Source organism: Dermacentor andersoni, chromosome 7 (genome assembly GCF_023375885.2).
Source record: "Dermacentor andersoni chromosome 7, qqDerAnde1_hic_scaffold, whole genome shotgun sequence".
Taxonomy (NCBI): domain Eukaryota; kingdom Metazoa; phylum Arthropoda; class Arachnida; order Ixodida; family Ixodidae; genus Dermacentor; species Dermacentor andersoni.
The window spans coordinates 29,509,081-29,528,664 of NC_092820.1; the positions used below are offsets into that span (position 1 = coordinate 29,509,081).

The window sequence follows — 19,584 nt, forward strand, 5'->3', positions numbered from 1 at the left end:
TCACGACGCGTTAAACCGTTGTTTGCCGGCACATTATTAAAGTTATCCCTATCCTATCCTATCCTAAAAACTGGCGTTGTCATGAAAATTTGTTTCAAGTAGATACACTTGGAAACTCACCGGCTACAATTAGTAGGTTACAATATGTGCTGTGACATAATAACTGAAAAGTTATTTAGTCAATTTTTGTTCATATGTTGATTATGCATTTCATGTGCAAGTAGTATCTGTCTGAGTAATCCAGCTCAAGGACAAATTATGCTACATGCCAAAGTCGATTCTTAATATTTCTGTATGGCAAAAAAAAAAAAAAACCCGGTATAATATTCAAATTACTTCAAAGCATGCTTACTAAGCTTCAGCTATGTAGCATAGGAAGAAATTCGCTTCTAAGACAGTTGTTTTGCTCTTCATTCATTTATTGTCGATGATAATCACTGCTTTTCATGTGCCTTCTTGACAGATCAAAATACACCCATTTCTGAGGAGTGTCAAACATTACAAACATCTACTGACACCTGATAGTAATGAAAGTGAACACCGCAAGATTGGAAACATACCAAACTGTGCCCATGCCCAGACAGAATCATGTCTACAATTTGGCACAAACAGCTACATGTGTTTGTAACAGTGTCAGCAGAGATCTGGCTCATAAAACAAGCAGTGAAAAAAGTGGTTTTAAATCACAACTGCCACACTGTCATGGCATTACTGCCTCAGCATGAGCTGTACTATTATACTACTTCCTTGCATATTCACATATGCGGGAATCATAAAATGCCCCAAAATGAGTACCGTGACACCATAAAGTTAAAAAAACAAAGCCACAGCAAAGTCACGAGACCACTGCATTGTCATGTACACTGCTCATTACCACAATACAAAAACCACTGTCACTACCCCCCGCAGAGAATTGGATTTGTCGCTTTTGTACAAAACCGTGCATATTGCAAGTTTGATTGTTTTAACACACACAAGAGCCACACTTGTAACCTTCGTAACATTTAGTTAATTTCTTCAACCTTTGTGAAACTGCATCTACCAATTATAGTACAGTTGTTTTAGGTGTAGCTAAAGTAAGTCGTAGTGGTGTAATCAACAACTACGGGATAGCTGCCATAGCGCAACTTTTTGATGGCTTTGCCATGCAGCACTAGCACTATCATAGAAAATTTACAGCAAGAATAAAGGACCGCAACTACCACTATTGCTGCCAAAAAGGCATTTTTGTAACCACCATGTCTCTGTTACCTGTACACTTTGAAATATGGTTGTAAAGGAAAAGGTATACTCGTTGAGTATTAAAATTTTGTCATTTCTGTCTACCATAGACATAGGTGAACATACTTCTATTAAATATTGTTTCTCTCTAGGATAAAAACATTGCGCTAGATAAATATCTTCTAAAGAAAAAAGGAGGCTAAAGGTGGCTCACAGCAGCTGCAACAGAGAGTATATGCAGTTGACCCCACAATTTAATTATTTGCATTCACAGCAAAATTTTGTTCGTTGTATCACAAGTTCGTTGTAAAAGAACAAACAAAAATTGCTGCTAACAAATCCATGGTTGGAGCTGCAGAACTATGCAAACCAAACCAGGCCAAGCCAAAGCTTTCGTCTGAGATGGACTCTGCTTTTCGTTAATAGCACCAAGAACCAAAGCACATATCTTTTCAGTATAATGGTTTAGCTGCACAAAGGAGAGCATGCGAAGCTGCGAGGGTTGCAGCTTTTAGCTGCTGGTGTGCCTAGTACTTGGAGACATGTGCGAACTAAATTTGCTTCGCTATATTCTATGCCGAAGTGTATACCAAATTTTGCTTTGTTATAGCAGTAAAACACTAATTGAAATAAGTAATTGCCAACAAAATTTTGTGCCAGGTTTGTTATATCTGATGATTCGTTACATTGAGGTATATTGGAATGCAGTCAGTATGAATACACAGACCCTCAACCCCCCCCCCCCCCCCCCCGAGTAAACCTGCAGGGAGCAAAAATGGGGCCCTACTGCAAATGCATAAATATTGAGTTTGATCGTTTTTATGCAACGAAGGAATCGTTGTTGATGCAGTTGCCAAAATTTGTGCAACTCTACGACAGATACATTCAGAAGAGCACATGACAGGCATGCAAAATCAGTAACATTTGATTCCAAACTCTTAATGCCCTAGTTTAAAGCTGCACCATCCCTAAACTCTGTCTCAAAAGGCTGGTTGTATGGATTCTTTAGCCACAACTTTCTCTTTTTCTATACTGCGCTGTTTTTTCATCTACTCCAAAAGCCCCCACCACAATGCCATGCTGTGCAACTATAAAGAAATATCTCGTGCGAAAGTGCTTTCCCACAAGATGTTTCAACACCAACTAACCCCATCAGTTAAGAGGAACTTCAGTTTGGCCTAGTTGGTGTTTACTGCGTATTATATTGACCGCAAATAAATATTGCAATAAATACTGCCCGTGTTGTTTATGTGTTCTCGTCTGCTGTCCCCGTCTTTATTTGCGGTCAATATGATATGCAATCAGTTAAGTTATAAAGTACGGCCTAAATGAAAATAAGGTTAAAAAGGCAGTGCTGTCTCGATGCTTCCAGAGGAGCATAAAAAAAGTTGCAATAGTTGAAAGTTGTTCTCACCTGCACGTCAATGCAGCAGCATTCAAACCTTGAAAAAGTGGCATTTCGTGTTTCAAAATGGCATCATTAAAGACCACCGTTCTATACTTGTGGACAACTTTTCTTGCCTATGAAGAGAAAGGTACGGGGGCGGAGCTTCTGCAAAGGAGTACATCTGTATATAGTCCAGGCGAGCTCGGCACTGGTTTTGGTTTCTTCAACTTCGCACAAGTTTTTTTACATTAATGAAGGAAGAGACAACCTGATGTGAATCAATAAATGTTTATATAATATGATATGTACTGAGTTCTGAACAGTTCTGAACAGTTCAGAACAGCGAGCAACGCAGCCTGCACCGGAACCCCAAAGCGGCCGTTTGACCTCGGCGTCGGTTGGGACTTGGAACGCGCAACCGACGCTGGCGTTGGAAGTGCCAATGCTGCAGTCAGCTAGCTTGCTCACTCGTTTGTACATGCCAATGGTTGCAATTTCTAGAGGCGGTTCGCTTAGTAACAGCGCAGACGCTGTGAGCATTTGTTTTGTGTGCTTTAGCAGTCTTTTGTTGCTGAACTTCTTCAACAGCCCTCAGGAGAGTTGATTGGCAGGACAGCAAGTGACGAACGCTCACGAAAAGATGTGTGCACCATTTTGCCTTTGAGGAATGTGTAAAACATGCGACGGTCTCAGATGCACGGAAGCTCGAAAGGGCAAACTAAAAATACAATAAAATACCAGTAGCTGACTGGTGAATGTTATGTATTATTTAAAATTCGGCGGTTAAAAGATAAAAAATATATTATTTTTCATTTCCTACTAAGAAAATGTGAACAAAACTGTATGACTATTTCCAACAGTGGTAAAACAGGCCCCGCTTTGTTTCTGCAGCCTTCGCTTCATAAACAAGAAAAGCTGTCTGCAAGTACCGTAAAACACCAATCAAACACCCCCACCTGTGCAAGCGCCTCCCCTCCCAGGATCTGAGAATTTTGAGTTTTCTTTCAATACTTAACAAGCCCCCGCTCTCTCAGCCCCTCCATCGCTCTGCCGACTCATCTCAAAACACTTCGGAATGAAGTTCTTCTTCTATCAAAACATTCTGGCTAAGCACCACCTAGTGGATGCCCATCAGTCCTTACTGCATGCGTTAGGGAACAGATAAGAAAAAAAGAAACAAGATCAGTGATATCATTGTCTGCAACACAATGACATGACCACACATTAATTAATTGACTCAATGGCATAAAAGTTAAAGACAACTGATTTAAAAAGCTGTCCACCACCACAGGAGCTACTGTGTCTATCTGCTTGATACAGATGAATCGGTGCACTTAAAAAAAAAAATAGAAAAGCAAAAGCTTTGCACAATCAAAGAGTGATAAATAAAATGCGCCCCCAGTGTGACATGATGCCACCACATGCATGGTGCACAGAGCACAATTCTCGTGATTCTTCTAAGAACTAATTTGACAGAAGTCAGCCAAGAATTACAGCACTAGTTTACATTCTCACATGCCTCCCCACATGTTTGTCGCAGCAAAGTACTACACTCTGTGAAGCTTAACAAGAAGAAAAAGCTTCACTGAGACCTACGGAAGAAGGCGAACTGAGCCATCAAAAGCCTTCTCACATCTCAAACACCACACCGTCAAACTCAGCTGTGCATGATGGCCTACAACCCATGCAGTACCACGACAAGTACGGCCCATTTTCATTGATATGGTCCAAACTATTCACAATTGCACCTCTATTTAAAGACACCATTTCAAATGGCAGAGTGGCTTGGCTTGAGTTGAGTCAGAGCTGGACATTTGCATTTCCACGTTCATGCACGCACAACAATAGCGTTCGGGAGTCTCACGAGTCCTGGAACTCTTGCTTCACTAGAAAAGCACAGCTGTTTTTCCAGTCACACACTCGCATGTAAACGTTCACGGGCACTGTCCAGGCGCTAGCAGAGGGCCTCGGTGCTTTTGAAGAATTGCCGGATGAGGTCATTCACCCGGTCGGCCCGCTCCCTGTGCCCCCAATGTCCCGCGTCGGCCAGGTACTCCACACGACCAAAGGCCTGCAGGATGCTGAGCTGGGCGAGTTTGAGCGTCAGGTAGCGGTCACGCTGGCCCCACACGATGAGCGTTGGCGTGTTGAGGTAGCGGAAGCGCAGGTCTCGGAGGCGCTCGTCTCTCCGCCACAGGGCGCGGTAGTGATTCAACGCTGTCGTGAGAGCTCCTGGGCCAGAGTAAGAGTATGCGATTTGAGGCAGTACATGAAAACGCCCACTTCAGTTGCCCTGCCCGATAAAGAATTGATGTTTTTGAATTAGTACTGATGTGATATTGACTCCTGGCTAACATGCCCCCACTCTGATCACATTTTCTTTGTTATGACTTTGTTATGAAGCCTTACCAAGGTGACCACTGTAGTGCTACAGGAGCTTGCGAAGTCAGCTGCATGTGTTTCTTTCTCTGTCAACGTCTACATAAAATGTTTACAGCAGTATAGAATACCAACTCACCCATTTGTGGACAGAGAGGAGATGTTACCACTCAGAATGCCGAGACATGAGCCTTGCGAACCTAGCTTTAGTGACAGTCATAGAAGTGGCTAAGTTGTAATCAATTCCTGCAAATCTCTGTTTAAGACCACAGAAAGCAGCAGATCAAGCACTAAACCCAAGCAAGGAGGGGAGAAATTCTCAAAACTATGGTGGTGTTGTTAAACTAGTATATGGACACGGCATTTTAGGCACGCTTTGGAACTGATAAAAATCCCACAGGCATGGCAAGGGGAGGGGGTGATGTAACAGTATACATATTAAAGATGACTGACCTTTAGATGCTGCACACAAGCAGCAGCTAACTTGGATCAGCAAAGACCGACAAGCAACACATTACTTTAAGGCCACAGTGACTCATTTAGAAACGTTGCTGTCACCGATGTCACCTCCGTCGGGAACTTCTCCAAATAAACTGGCTCAAAGCGAGCACCCCTCTGAGACATGGCGTCCAGTGCTGGCCCAAAAAAGAACCACAGGTAGCTTCACAATTTTTTCCATGTATGCATCTTTTGCAACCTTACGCCAACCAATCCTTCAAGACCTCGAGAATTCAGTGAACAGAACCTATTTTTCCTAACACTTGATGCAAAACTTGTGAAATCGCTGAATAAGCTTAAATTCATGAACCTTTTGAAGAGTTCTGTACGAAGGTCCGATCATACAGAACTGTACGTTCGGACCTTACAAGGTTTGTACTAAGGTCTGTTCCTTCTCAATCTCGCCCCCTCCCCCCCCCCCCCAAAAAAAATATTCGAAGTCAGTGTCCTGAATAATTCTACTGCTTTCTACGAACCAATTTTGGTTTCAGCATCCTGGAGCTAGATGTATCGTGACATTATGTTACACTAGCTTGGCTTGCTCTGTTCCTGCGATCTATCCTTGCAGCTACCACTCGTAAGCATGGCCAGAAGAAAGGAGCACAGCACACTGATATTTACAGTAGTATGTTATCATAGCTTGTTGCCCAGTTCTGCGCCGTCTGCCACAGAAGAGGTGAAAGAAAGGAGGGAGGCACCAGAATGTGCTTCTAGGGATAGAACTGTGAGTGGCGTCACGCATGGTTCCACCAAAGATAGAGGAGCGTTCAGTTATGTAACGCAAGGCACGGTTCCCTTCAACACCACTGCACAGTAGTGTCCTCCGCACATAACAAACAACAAAACTCACCGATTATGCCTGCACTATTGTGGAAGTTTTGCCATATCGCGGTCATTCCTTGCCTTTCCCTTCACGTATAGGCGACAGTTTGCGGCTGCATAGCGTCAACCAGAAGGCGTTTAAGATCGCGGCATCGGGAGCGCTGGCAGCAGGGCTTTGCTCGGCGTGCTGCTGCATGCCCACTGCGCCTTGTGATGCTTAGAAGGCCAGCAAGCACTCAAGCATTACAGAAAAGTGTAGCAGTTGAAATGAGAATGGTAAGAAACATCCCTAACACCCAAATGTCATGCAGGAAGCAGGACCTCCAGCCCTTCAAGCAATTTAGTGATCTTGAGACTGGGAAAGAAATCGCCCAGTCTGCACTACAGCCTAGCACTTAAACATTCATGTTACATACTCATAACCATCCTGTGAACTTCTTTAGGATCCACATCATCATATATAGCCTTATTGCTACACAATGTCAACAAATTTTTCTCTACTTCAAGACATCATGATAATTTTGATAATGCGTAGTCCAGCATTTTGAGACAAACTTTAGTACCAAATTAATATAGCACCTCATGTTTCTCAACCTTCATATTTGCTAAGTGTCACATGCAAACCATGTATGAAGCACATAAAGTTCAAGGGCAATAAGATCATAATGCACCATATGTGCTGTGGGTGCGAATAAAAGCATGCAAGGGTGAGCTGAGAAGGATGGTGGCTTGATTAGAGGTAATGTGTTGTCTTCCTGTACATTTAGTGCTGGAAGTCACGTAATCTAGAGTTTGGAGACCCCTGCAAGCAAGAGATCAACAAAGCAGTTGTTCCCCTTTGCCTGAACTCTTCATCACGCTGGCATTGTGACGGGGAGTGTTCGCAATCATCGAGCGAGACCTGTTTGCGTTTCCCTGTGCACATGTTGAATTGCAAAATATACCAGTTTGAATGGAGTTCAGTGCGCTCCAATTTCATTCCGGTTCAGAGAACTAACAAATTCACCGACAATTACGATACTCCTTAATGGGAAATTTCAATGGAGCTCTATACATGTTTTCATTTTGCAATACAGTGGACTCTTTTTAAACGGAACTTCTGTTTCTGTTTATCAGGAGTTACATTTACTAAGAGACATTGCAGAGAGCATTGCATGAATACAAAACCAACCAACCATGAGGATAGTGTTCCATTTAAGCAGCAGTTTCGTTTAAGCGAATTCTATTTATCGAGATTCTACTGCATATTGGCTGGTATGGACCATCTGTCTTGCGTAGCACATTGCAAACGGACCAAAGTGTGGAGCAACTGCCTCGCTGCCATGCGGAGCAGCACGTGGGCGCAATTCGCAGCAGCCAGTGCAGACAGACCTCTGCTTAAGCAGCACTTTGTTTCCATACAGACAATGCACCCTATTATGGTGCCACCTTGCAGCCATCATTGCCATTAAGCCCGTCTTGTGCGGCACTACGCCGTTCTTCTCACACTTTCGCCATACCCTCCTGCTCCGCTTTCCTCCTCATGCTTTTCGCTGTCGGTGTTTTTCATCACCCACTGCGCTCCGCATTTGCTTTCATCTTTCGTTGTGCTTGTTCGCCGAGTTATGAGGGACGCCGAGGGCCGCCGCCGCCGCTCGCCGCAGGAATGGACGCCTAAAAGCTGCACTCTAAAATTTATTATGGTTTGCGAATCGGTTCACAAGACTAAACCGGTTGGCAAACTGGTTTGGCAGAGTAAGCTTTATTCTGCCCGTTGGTGACATGTTGCACAGTGTTACTGTCTTGTATGCATGGTGCATGCACAGGCTTTGTCAGGAGGTGGAATAAATGGGCTCCCTAACCCATTCCTATTTGAGTACAATGATGTAGCGCAGATCTGGGCATTGAGATGCCGACAATGCAAACAGTGGCCACACGCTTCCATACTCATTTGAAGCATGATGCGCACAGCTTGGATAAGCTTTCCGAATATCCACTGCCGTCACCGCATTTTATTAATGGCTTTTTCAAAAATGAGCTATCGCAACGCTGCCGGGGCAGCTTGGTAAGAACCAGTAACAAAGTTTTTCTCCACAATGTGCCGTTTACGAATACAGTGCACGGAGTTAGACTTCATTATGAGAATGACTGTGTCTGCATAGAATGGGCTTAGCTTTCATGCCTTGACAGCAGTATGGCCAGTTAATCTTTCTTTTGCATCAAGTAATTATTACTGGACTGGTGGTGAGAAAACTGTGGCACATGACACAGGGCAGATTCATATTGTATTACATGAGCTACAACTCTAAACTTATGGTCTGTAGCAAGGAAAGAAGCCAGCAAGTGACGTTTTCCTCAGTTTACAGCTCTTCTTTAAGTAAAAACAAGTGAGGACATTGGCGCTTCGGAACGATGAACAAGGACAGTTCGCGCTAAATGCTAGGGCAATCTTATTTGCACAGTTGCAGGCGGAGTGGAGCCTGACTGACTAAATGCGGATAAAATTGTCCAAATTGCGTATTGTCTCTCGGGTCTGATATTTAGAAATCAAAAAGCATGTTATATTCTGCTTGGAGATGCCAAACGAACAGTGAACAAACAGTGAACACGTAACAAAAGCAAATTTCCTGTCCCATTTACTGCCATCGTTACTACAGACTAAGATGACCGTGTCCATTAGCGACTGCAGTGTTATTGTTACAATAAGCTTAGCTGATGAACTACATTCGAACCTCATTATAAGGAAACAATAGATATGATGAAGTAAGTAAATTAATTTCTCCTTGAAATCCCCATAGAGATCTAAATACTTAAAAGCTCATTTTAATGAAATGAAATTGCCCTGCGGACAGATATAACGAGCTAGATCTGTCTTCGAAACCAAAGTATACCTGACCGTTGCACGCCAAGTACATTGCTTTCCGCAGGGTTCCATACTCGCTCACCACAGCAGTTCAAAGCTTCCGCGTCCCAGTGTCGAATATGTCATCGAGCAACACTGGTCTTTCTCACCGCCAAGCATAGCTGCGCACAAGCAGTGGCTCACTATCACATCTCCCCACTTACCTCTCTCTCTTGCGCGGTGCTTGGCTGCATGAGTCACGCAACAGTGCGCGATGGTGAGAAAAATTAGTGTATTATCTTCTACTACGCGGTGCCTCCGAGATCTCCCCGGCACAATTTCACTCAAGGGTAATGCGCGAGTTGCGTCATGCCATGCAGCTACACAGGATGGTGTGAAAGAACACTTCTCCCTTTCTGTACGGCACACCATGCAGGCAGCCGCGGCTGAGATTTGCCTCAAAGGTGTCCATCGTGCAATCTCAGAGTCACGCCCATGCCATGCATTAATTTCTCCCACTCCCTATAGCATGCCGTGTGGGCTAGCAGTTGGGCATGGCCTCCGATATCACAGTGGCACCAGGGAAATCTCGGAGGCCACACGCTAGCCGTGCCAAACTGGTGCATTAAGTTCGCTTGCCTCCTTAATCACACAGCGGAGCGCCGTGATGTGTGCCACTTGCTGCTAAAGCGCAAAGAAGCCAAGTGGAAAGAGGAAACGAAAGATCATCACAATGGAACAAAAGGCAGCTACCTAAAGGTGTCTTAGGTGCTAAGTCACGTGTTTCACATGGCCATTATTCTTTTCTTGTTTTATACAAATTTTATCGTATGCATGGCCGTGTAACAATTCCACGGCACACCATTGGGCACATACTGCAGTAAACAACAATAATGTATATAAGAAACTAATGTCGGCTCAACTTCAACTTCGTTATAATGAAGTTCAAGTGTGTACATTCTGCTGTTTATTTGGTAATAGTAGCAAACTGGTTTCACGGCCAAAGTGGGAGCTTCAACAGAAACAGTGGCTCTGCAGTGACCTTGATAAAATGTTTCGGCTCCAGAACGCTACTGGCATGGCCGAGTTCAGAAATACAAGCATCTCTTGTTGAGGTGGCCACATAGTCATCAGGGCACCCTTATTGTTCTTCCCCATCTTTGCTCACAATGCAGCTCGTGAGCCATATTCATGTTCTCGTGGTGGGCGCCTACTAAAAATCAATTACTAGGCATGTGTGAATAGTCATCGAATTCAAATAATTTCGAAGCGAAGCGAATATTTTCGAATCGAAGCGAATATTTGGGACCCCTAGTACACAACAGAAAAATTGATGGAGTGAAGTATATAATCTTGTTACAATGATTTCTGCTGGCTGTTTTATCAGGTATATTTTCTGAACCATTATAAATGTGAGGCAATGAGAAACAGACATGAGGCACGAGACCTTTTTATTTTTCAATTTGTTCAGACCACTGTGCACTGCTCACCCAGCCTTTCATCCTAGTGCATGTTGCTGTGTATAAACACTAACTGCTCAACATACTCGGGGAGAAGGTGTTCTCTTCTAGTAGTGACAACATCTCCTGTTGACGAGAACAACCTCTCACTTGACACTTAGGTTGCTGGCACTGACAGGTATAGCCGAGCTGGCTTGGACAGTGACGGGTACTTGACTTCGCTGAAATTTTTCCACCACAGGAAAGTATGCTCCAAGCGGGGCCGAACAGGTGCATGGAGGTACTCCTCCACTTCCTCCATCAGTCGCTGGGAAGCAGTGCTTGAAGTGGTGGTGAAGGCTAAAGCTCCAAAAACATCCCACTCATCACTAGAGACAGCTTGTGCAGGTGCACTGGACTCTCCCCTGAGGCAGGCTCTTCTCCGCAGCTGAGCAGAGTAGATTTATCAGCCACTGTTTCTCACTTGTGGTGTCGTAACAGACTGCTTTAAATCGGGGCTCCAATGCCAAGCTCAAGGCATATGTCACCTGCAATTTTGTATTCACAAACCGGGACTTCATGCTATGAAGGAGGTTTCCTGCAAATGCAGACACCTCCCCACAACTCTGCTGTCGCTGGGTGAGCAGAAGTTGCATGCAATGCACCAGTGGCACCACTTGCGAAAGAGTTGGGTGCTTTTCGGAGCAAGATTCTCTTATTGAATTGTCAACACATTTTAGCACTGATGTGATGGATGCCATCAGATGCCATTCACTTGAAGTTAGGTTTTCCAATGTGTCCTGTTCTGACAGGTTCAAGGAAATTGGCGCACGGAGCTTTAAAAGGCGACACATCATTTCATATTCACTGTTCCATCTTGTCGCAACATCCTGAATCACTTCAAGGGGCTCTAAGCCCATGCTAACTTGAATCTCTTTGAGGTGACTCCTGGCCTGGGAACTCCCCTTGTAGTGCCTACAATTGCTCGGGCCTTGACACACAGCTGCTCAAAATTCTGAGTGTCCTTCTTCGCACACTGGATGCACAATTGTAATGCGCGAAGCATTGTATACTTGTCCATCCAGTTTGCGATGCGGCACCCAGGAAGTTTCTGGCATTGTCAGTGACAATGAAAACTTGAAGGTCTTGAGGCAGTCCCCACTCCTTTGCCAAGTCAAGGAGGAGGCACTTCAAGTTGTTAGATGTATGGCCTTCTGGCATGTGCCGGCATGCAAGGTGATAATTGTGAAGCCGGAATTCTTTATCAACGAGGTGGCATGTAAATGAGACATAGCTATCCCCGGGCCTAGACATCCACCCGTCGGTCGTCACCGAGTAGCATGGGGTCCTGTCGGTGAAGTGATTGCACAGCTTGCTTTTGATCCATTCTTTTTCTTTGGCGTAAAGTTCTGCCATGACACTCCGAGAAAACTTACTCCTCGATGGGACCTTGTACTCGGGCACTGCGGTGTGCATCAAAGACAAAAAGCTTGGCTCCTCAACGATAGAATAAGAGTGCAAGCCAGTGGCCAGAAACTGCGCAACCTTCGTGGTTAACATTTTTCCGCGCTGACTGTCACCTTTCAACGTCGGCTTGAAGTAGCTACAGCTAGCAGCACTTGCGTCCGCCTTGTTGGTGCCCGTCGTCTTTTTCGGGCCTGCAGGCTTTTTTGAGCGTTCGGCAGCATGGAGCTTCTCGAACTGCTCGAATGGATCAGGGTGATGCTTTAGGTGATTGACGAGGGTGGTTGTAGTGCCCGTGGGCATCTTAAGGCGCACCTTGCACGTGTGGCATGTCGCATCACTGGCTCCGCGATCAAAGAACTCCTGGATAGCACTTCGGAACACCCGCTGCGCCGATTCCATCCATGGTTTGGCTACTTTGGCTGTGCGTGCAATCGAGCAAAGAGAACAACTAAAGCGTGACTGAAGTTGATAACTTGAAGCGACATACACATCCGGCAACCACATTTGCAAGCGCAAGCCTAAAAAAAAGCTATAGAAAGCACACGGTTGCTTCACCGAACACCTACTACCGCTTAGACGAACTTTTTTTAGGATTGGTTGATGTTAAGGCGGTTTATATTATATCTTACAATTACAAGGTATAATATTTACTTTTATGTAGATAAATACCTACAGATATTATGATGATGTTACAGTTACGTTACATTTAGTGCCTAAAAATGCAATAGTAAACGCTTTCTTTAAAACTTCTGAAAAGCCGTCGTTATCGTTATCAATATTCTTCACGTTCGTGAATTTGTATGCTCTGTCCCAGCCATGGTCACGGCCTTGTTTCCTTCGAGTGGTCATGGCTCCGTCAGCAAAGTGGCATGAAAATGCTCTACCCAGGGTAGATGTAGAAAGACAAACTTGCAAAAAACTTACGCATACCGATATTCTTAAAGTTCCAAAGACTTCGAAAAGCCTTATTCAATTCGAAGGTTGAATCGAATATGACATTATTCGCTTTGGTATTCGAAAGTTGCAAATATTCGCACAGCTCTAGCAATTATTTCGAAGAACCACTGACATATAGCACCCGTTTGCATCATGCATACTTGAATGTTTCATGCTGAACCGGCACCCACTATTATTTTTTTTCAGCTCAGGTTCGGTTTGAGTTCAGGCACGTCTAGAAATATTAGTTCAGGCATGGTTTTAGGTTAGAGTTCAGTTCAACCCCCTGCATTTAAATCACGCAATATCACTACAGTTTGCCAAGCCGTATCTCGTCTTTCCCACCACCGAGCGTCGCCATCTTGGTATCATTATAAAGCTAAAAGTTTTGCCATTCCGCTTCTGAATTCTTCGGTCGTTGCCATCTTGTAACAAACGAACACACACAAAAGAAGTGCGGGTCAAATGGATGTGGTCACACGGGCCCTCCAATAAAAGCAGGTCTCCAATTGGCTGCCGTGCTAAAAGGAGTTTCCCATTGGTTGCTGTGGAGGCAGCAGGCAGCTGCAGTTGTCTTCTTAGCAAACGATGCCGGGCACGTCGGTGTCTTTATTTGGCACGCAGAATTCAGATTTCTAAGAGCACTCAGGTTAGTGATTGATCGTCATTTGTTTGAGAATAAATTTTGGATGACGCAAGCCTTCGAAAAACAGAAGCGCTTGCCTCTTACAGTGAGAAAGAGGTGGCGATTAGCAGGAGAAGCACAGCACCCGAGTGAACATGTTGATAACATGCCATGCTACCTTGCACCGTTTGACTCCAGCAGCGAAGCCAACAATCACCCTGTGCCGTCGACAGCGCTAGCGCGGTCGACGGAAGACGCGCTGACGGAGGCTTCTGCATCTTGGCGTACGGCCGCATGAATCAGTAGCCAAGATCGCATTGTTGGAGGTGATGCGGGTTGCAGGTCACCATCGCCGTAGTCAATTTCCGATTTATCATGTGACAGGCATGCAGCCAGCGAGCAAGCCCCAACCATTGACGAGTTACAGTGTGATAATCAGATTCACCGGACGAATCGTCGCCTGAACGTCGCACGATTCAGACGCACCTTGAGCCATGTTTGATGTCAGCGGTGACGACAGAAGCACGTGCATGCAGCGTTTGTGACTCCCTTAGTGGGTTGTCGAAACTGAATGCAAGTTCAATTTGATGAACCAGCAAGGCCAAGAAAGATTTCCAAAGCCCAACAAACGAAGAGGCAAAGGTGCAAGAAGATGCCTGACAGCAATGATGCCAAATATTACAGCCCTGGTGAATTCTAATCAATCTGCATGCTTGCAAAACTTTGCAGCCTGTTTTCTCATATCTGTTTCTTCTTTGTCATTCACCTCACTCGGGGAAAGCATAGCACAACAATGGCTGGACCTATTTTAATCCTGTTTGTTTTGCTGTGATCCATAAACTGTGCTGTACACCAAGAGTCTGAAAATGATTCTTTATCTTTCCATTATTTTATTATTTCACAGTAACTACATGGCTCCATGCAGTGAAGCATAGTCACATGCACCTCATTTTGAGCAAAAAATTATTAGGGCACTAAAAAAAAGAAAGTCGAACCCTGTCTTGAAGTAGATTAGGCATTTGGGCAATCAAACAATGTATTCCTGGTTCCGTACTATGTTTGGTACTGTGCCAGGCTTTCCGCATGCAAGGAACTTAGAATATTTTATAAATTATTATGAAACAAAAACAAATCAAGATATCTAAATGAAATTTTAGATATGTCTCTTTATTGCAATGTGCAGTGTATATGCGCCAAATGTCAGCCCTTTTTGCCAAGAAACAAGAAAGTTCGTTCTGATCCCCTCCTTGCCCATTAATTTAATTAAGGGGGGACCTGGTGCACGAGCAGAGCTTTATTGTTATTAACTCTAGAGAGTTGAAACTTACAGCTTATATTCAGTTTAGTGAGCTGATTGCAAATATGTAATCAGTTTTTTTCTATGTTTAATGAAAAAAAGATATGCAATCTTTAGTATTATAAATTTGGGATGTGACTTTCAAGAAATTTATTGTACTGAGAGACCTAAAATTAACTGGGTATGTTTCTGAATGTTTGAAGAGTACACATATAAAGTTTTGTATCTCTATCTACATATTAGCCAAAGTTATCAAAACTTGAATTAGCAACCTCGGAAGAAAATTTTTTGTTGTTACTTCTTGCAAGATTTGAAAAAGTTGCATTGCACTAGCATACTATATTATAGTTTTCTTGCACTCTCCGACTGTTTAGCATTCAGGAAAAAAAAGAATCGTGCAAATCGAAGAACTAACAGAGACACAGTGCACATCGCAAATCTTCGCGCGTGCGAAAATCATGATCTGAGAAAAACGCAAAAAACATTTAGCAATGTGAAAAATACATTTTATGGGACAAAATCATAGAATTCACCACTACAATGAATCAGAATGCTCCTGGAGAATAGTCCGAAGCAGGCTTTTCTTTGTGTCTCTTCTTGATGGCTTCCTGAAATGCTGCCGATGATGTGCGCTTTCTGTCTGCGTTGGCCACACGGTGGCTGTCTTTCTCGGATGCTCGCCTACTGCCTGCGCAAGTTTGTTGCACGTGCAGCTCACTGAGTATGTGCGAGCTAGACTGGTGGCTTCCGAGGTTGAACCGCATAACAGCTTCTGCCACGGCAGCCTCAACAGCAAACAGTGATGCATTCTTTTCTTTTGGCGTCAGGCTCCAAATGATCGAGTGCAGCGATTCATTGGCATTTTGCGTCTTCACTCTCTGGCACCTCTTCAAGAGCTTCTTATCAGAGAGGCGCTCATACACTGGCTGCAGTGCATCGCTTACAGCATATGGCAGATTGTATCTGCTTTTTGAGGGGGGCTCATTCTTTGCAATGGCTGCATTATATTTGCACCATGAATAAGGGCCGTGGGGACAAAAGCTATGGTTGGGCTTCTCATCCGTTGAGGTTACGTCGTAATATGTAGCCCACACTGCTGTGTGCATCTCATCCACATTTCCCGAATGTGATTTGAGCGCCCAACCATAATAACTTGTCAGCTTATTTATGAGGTCTCCCGTCAGGCGGCCCTTACCACTGATGCGCTCACCATTTTCCCCTTTCTGCTTCTGCACAAGATTCCGCATCGCCGTTCCCATGCGTTTCTGCACGTGGTTTGCGCAGTCTTCCTTTTCCACAGGTATGAAGCCGTAGACTTTTGCTTCATCAATGGCACTGTATGATCTGCTGTCACCATCGGAGAGCATGGTTGTGTACCTCAGGCCATGAAGGGAAAGCGAGCGCTGAAATAAAATTAGTGCTGCCTCCACCTCCATCTGGCCTGCCTTGGAAGACGTGTTCTTTTGGCATGAATGCTGCGACTTCCAGTGAGCATAATCTGGGGTTCCTGGTTTCGGGCCAAGCTCACAGCCAAGGCAGAAATTCGAAAGGACAACATAGTCCAAAACATAGCCTGAAAAAAGCTCTATCACAGTGGCCACTCCTATGCGAGATGAATGTCCCCGAGTGTGCCAAGTGCCATCAAAAGAAACTGCAATATTACCTGCATTTCCAAAATTCACGCTTCGGTATACATTCTTCACCGAAGTAGCACACTTAGCCATATTCTCAGTGCAGGCACTTGTTGCAGCTGGATTTAGTTTTGATTTCAAATAGTGCTGATAGGTCTTGTTGTGAAGGCCTCTGTGCGAAACCCCGATAGCGGCAAAAATATCGTTAAGCACCGTCTGCCCGTTTCCCGTGTTCTGTACGGCACGCGCCGCGAGAACATTGATCTCAAAAGGATTGCAGTTGGCAGTGCCACCAACTCGTTGCGAGCTCCATTTCGTGTCAATTTCGCCGCAGTTGCTGCACAGAACTTTCAGCTTCACGGCAATGCCGTACTCCCGCGAGTCCCGCTCGATAGTCACCGCTCCGCGGCACACTCGGCAACCAGCGACTTTTAGTAAACAGTTCACCATGTCGAGGTCGACGATGGTGTACGTTTTTGTCGACGCACTTTCCAGACGAGGCTCGCTTGTTAGGCACTTCACCTTGCGCTCCGTCGCTGAAACTGAGGAGAGTTCCGCTATTTTTTCCAGTGCTTGTTGCTCGATCTGATCTCGCTCCACCGCCGTGAGATACGCCGTGTCAATTCTCGCGCGGTCGGGCCGAGTGCGCATCTCCGTAGCACACGCGCCCGTGACGACCGCCACTCCGCAATCAGGGGTGTCCGCTGTATGTTCACGGTCTGCCGTCGACATCGCGAGCGGCACCGACGTTTTCCGTAGCACATGCCGAGCGCCAACGCCGTCAGCCGTCACGATCGCCTCTTCCCGTTGTGCTGCACCCAACTCCTCAGTTGCACCGCTGTTCCGCGGCGTCTGCGAGTCCGCCGGTCCGATAAGGTCGTCAGACGTCACTGGAAGTTCCGGTGCATCTTTTTGCTGCACCGCGCGCTTTCTTCTACGCTTCCCAAATTTATGCACTGTACGGAATTTCCGTGCACGGTTTGGCATCTTGACTGATCACGTTCACGCTGAGCGATAGTTCAGGCATAGAATAAAGAACAAACTGGTTCAGGCAAAATGGCGTCGCCGGCGCGGACGCCCGGCGTTCCCGCGCTCCAATCAGAAGGCGCTATTTAGTCACGTGATGGTCGCGGACCAACAGGATGGCGGGATTGTCTCTCTCGTTGTTGCCTGGTTGCTCCCTCCTGAAGCAACCTTGAATGCCCGTTTTCAGCGGGAAAGGGAGCGGGAAGCACACGCTTTCGAACGAGACCAAAATGGCGGCGCTCCGTTGATCGGTTTCGAAACTGTGAGCGGCGCAAGATGGGGCGTTTTCGGTGCGTCTTGCAGATGAAAATGAGCGTCTCGCGTGATAAATAGGGCGTTCCTTTGCCCAAAGACGCGTTATTTCGCGTAAATTTTTTGTCGACAAGCGCGTGATGACGTCTATATTGCGAAAATAACAAAACTGAAAAATCGACTTTTTAGTGATTTTTTCGTCTCCAAGACCCGTGTACCCCCTTAAGTGAATGTTTGCACCAATTTACACGGCCGATAATACTGACACGTATACTTGTCTTTATCGGGCGACACGTTTGGCCGCCTAACAAATGTTATCGCACAGCGCGGGACGCGCCTGCATGCATCCGAAGTTTCTGGAAAGTTATCGATGCTTCTACCCGGCTGTCTGTTGTCGCCTAACCTTGTGTTATCAGATTTCATCGCGTGACGCGAATGGTGTAGAACTTTGTGGAAGGCACGCGGGTCCCAATGATTAGTCTGGAACATTCGACGACTGCAGTATAAAAGCCGACGCGCTTGACCCTCTAATCAGATTTCCGACGATCGCCGACTGTGTTCGCCGCTTTCGTTGTGCTATAAGTGTAGCCTGTTTTGTGGGCACAGGTTCGCCCAGTAAAATCTAGTTTTGCCTTTCACAGTATTGCTACTGTGTTCTTAACGTCACCCCCACGTGACATCTGGTGGAGGTGCTAGTGCGTTCATGTACCGAACGCCCCCGCAAAGCCGCGATCCAAGCCCGAAGCCTGAGGACAAAACCAACATCGCCCAAGACCAGCATGCTAGCCGCAGACTGCAAGGACTGCCCCCAGAGCACGGACTCTACCTGAGTCGACAAAGAAGATCGTGGTCAAAACAACCCCAATGGCTGCCCCAGCGTCCCCCGTTATCCTACAACAGCCTCGGGACCCACCGACCTTCCATGGAGCAGCGACTGAAGACCCAGAATCCTGGCTGGAGACCTACGAGCGAATCACGACTTTTAACTGGGACTCCGACGACAAGCTGCGGCATGTATACTTTGCCTTAGAAGATGCCGCCAGAACGTGGTTTGAGAACCGGGAGTCGACCTTGACGACATGGGACCTCTTCCGTAGCGGCTTCCTGCGCACCTTTACGAGCGTCGTGCGCAAGGAAAGGGCCGAAGCCATGCTGGACGCCCGAGTACAGCTACCTAACGAGAACGTTGCCATCTTCACGGAAGAAATGAACCGTCTGTTCCGCCACGCCGACCCGGATATGCCCGAGGAGAAGAAAGTCCGCCTTCTCATGCGTGGTGTGAAGGAAGAACTTTTCGGCGCAATGATACGAAGCCCACCGAAGACCGTAGAAGAGTTCCTTCGCGAGGCCACCAGCATCGAGAAGACACTCGAAATGCGGAACCGGCAATTCAACCGCCGTACAAGCTCTACCCACTACGCAGGAATTCAATCACTGGCCACGGACGATCTGCGCGAGACCATCAGGGCCATTGTGCGCGAAGAACTGCGCAAGGTCTTGCCTTCATCGCAGCCTCAAGTGGCCTCAATCGCCGACATCGTGAAAGAAGAGGTGCACCGATCGCTTGGAGTTCCTGAGGTGCAACCAGAATCACCACAGCCCAAGCCAGAAGCAATGACCTACGCCGCCATCGCACGCCGTCAAGGCCCCCCTCCGCGCCAGCGCCAGGGCCCTGTAACACCGCAATTCCGTCGTCCGCCGCCGCCGCCACCAGCACGACCACCCGTCGCCCACCGCACCTATGCGAGGAAGACGGACATTTGGCGAGCCCCCGACCACCGCC

At 46.1% G+C, this 19,584-nt stretch overlaps 1 protein-coding gene across 1 annotated transcript in view; it reads right to left on the reverse strand.

The window, feature by feature from the left end:
- Positions 1 to 398: 398 nt before the first annotated feature.
- Positions 399 to 19,584, reverse strand: part of LOC126535346 (epoxide hydrolase 4-like) — a 54,102-nt gene continuing 34,916 nt past the window's right edge. The window contains exon 6 of the mRNA XM_050182236.3: positions 399 to 4,840. Within this exon, the coding sequence (XP_050038193.1) occupies positions 4,563 to 4,840 (278 nt within the window). The 3' untranslated portion in view covers positions 399 to 4,562. The remainder of the gene's footprint in view (positions 4,841 to 19,584) is intronic.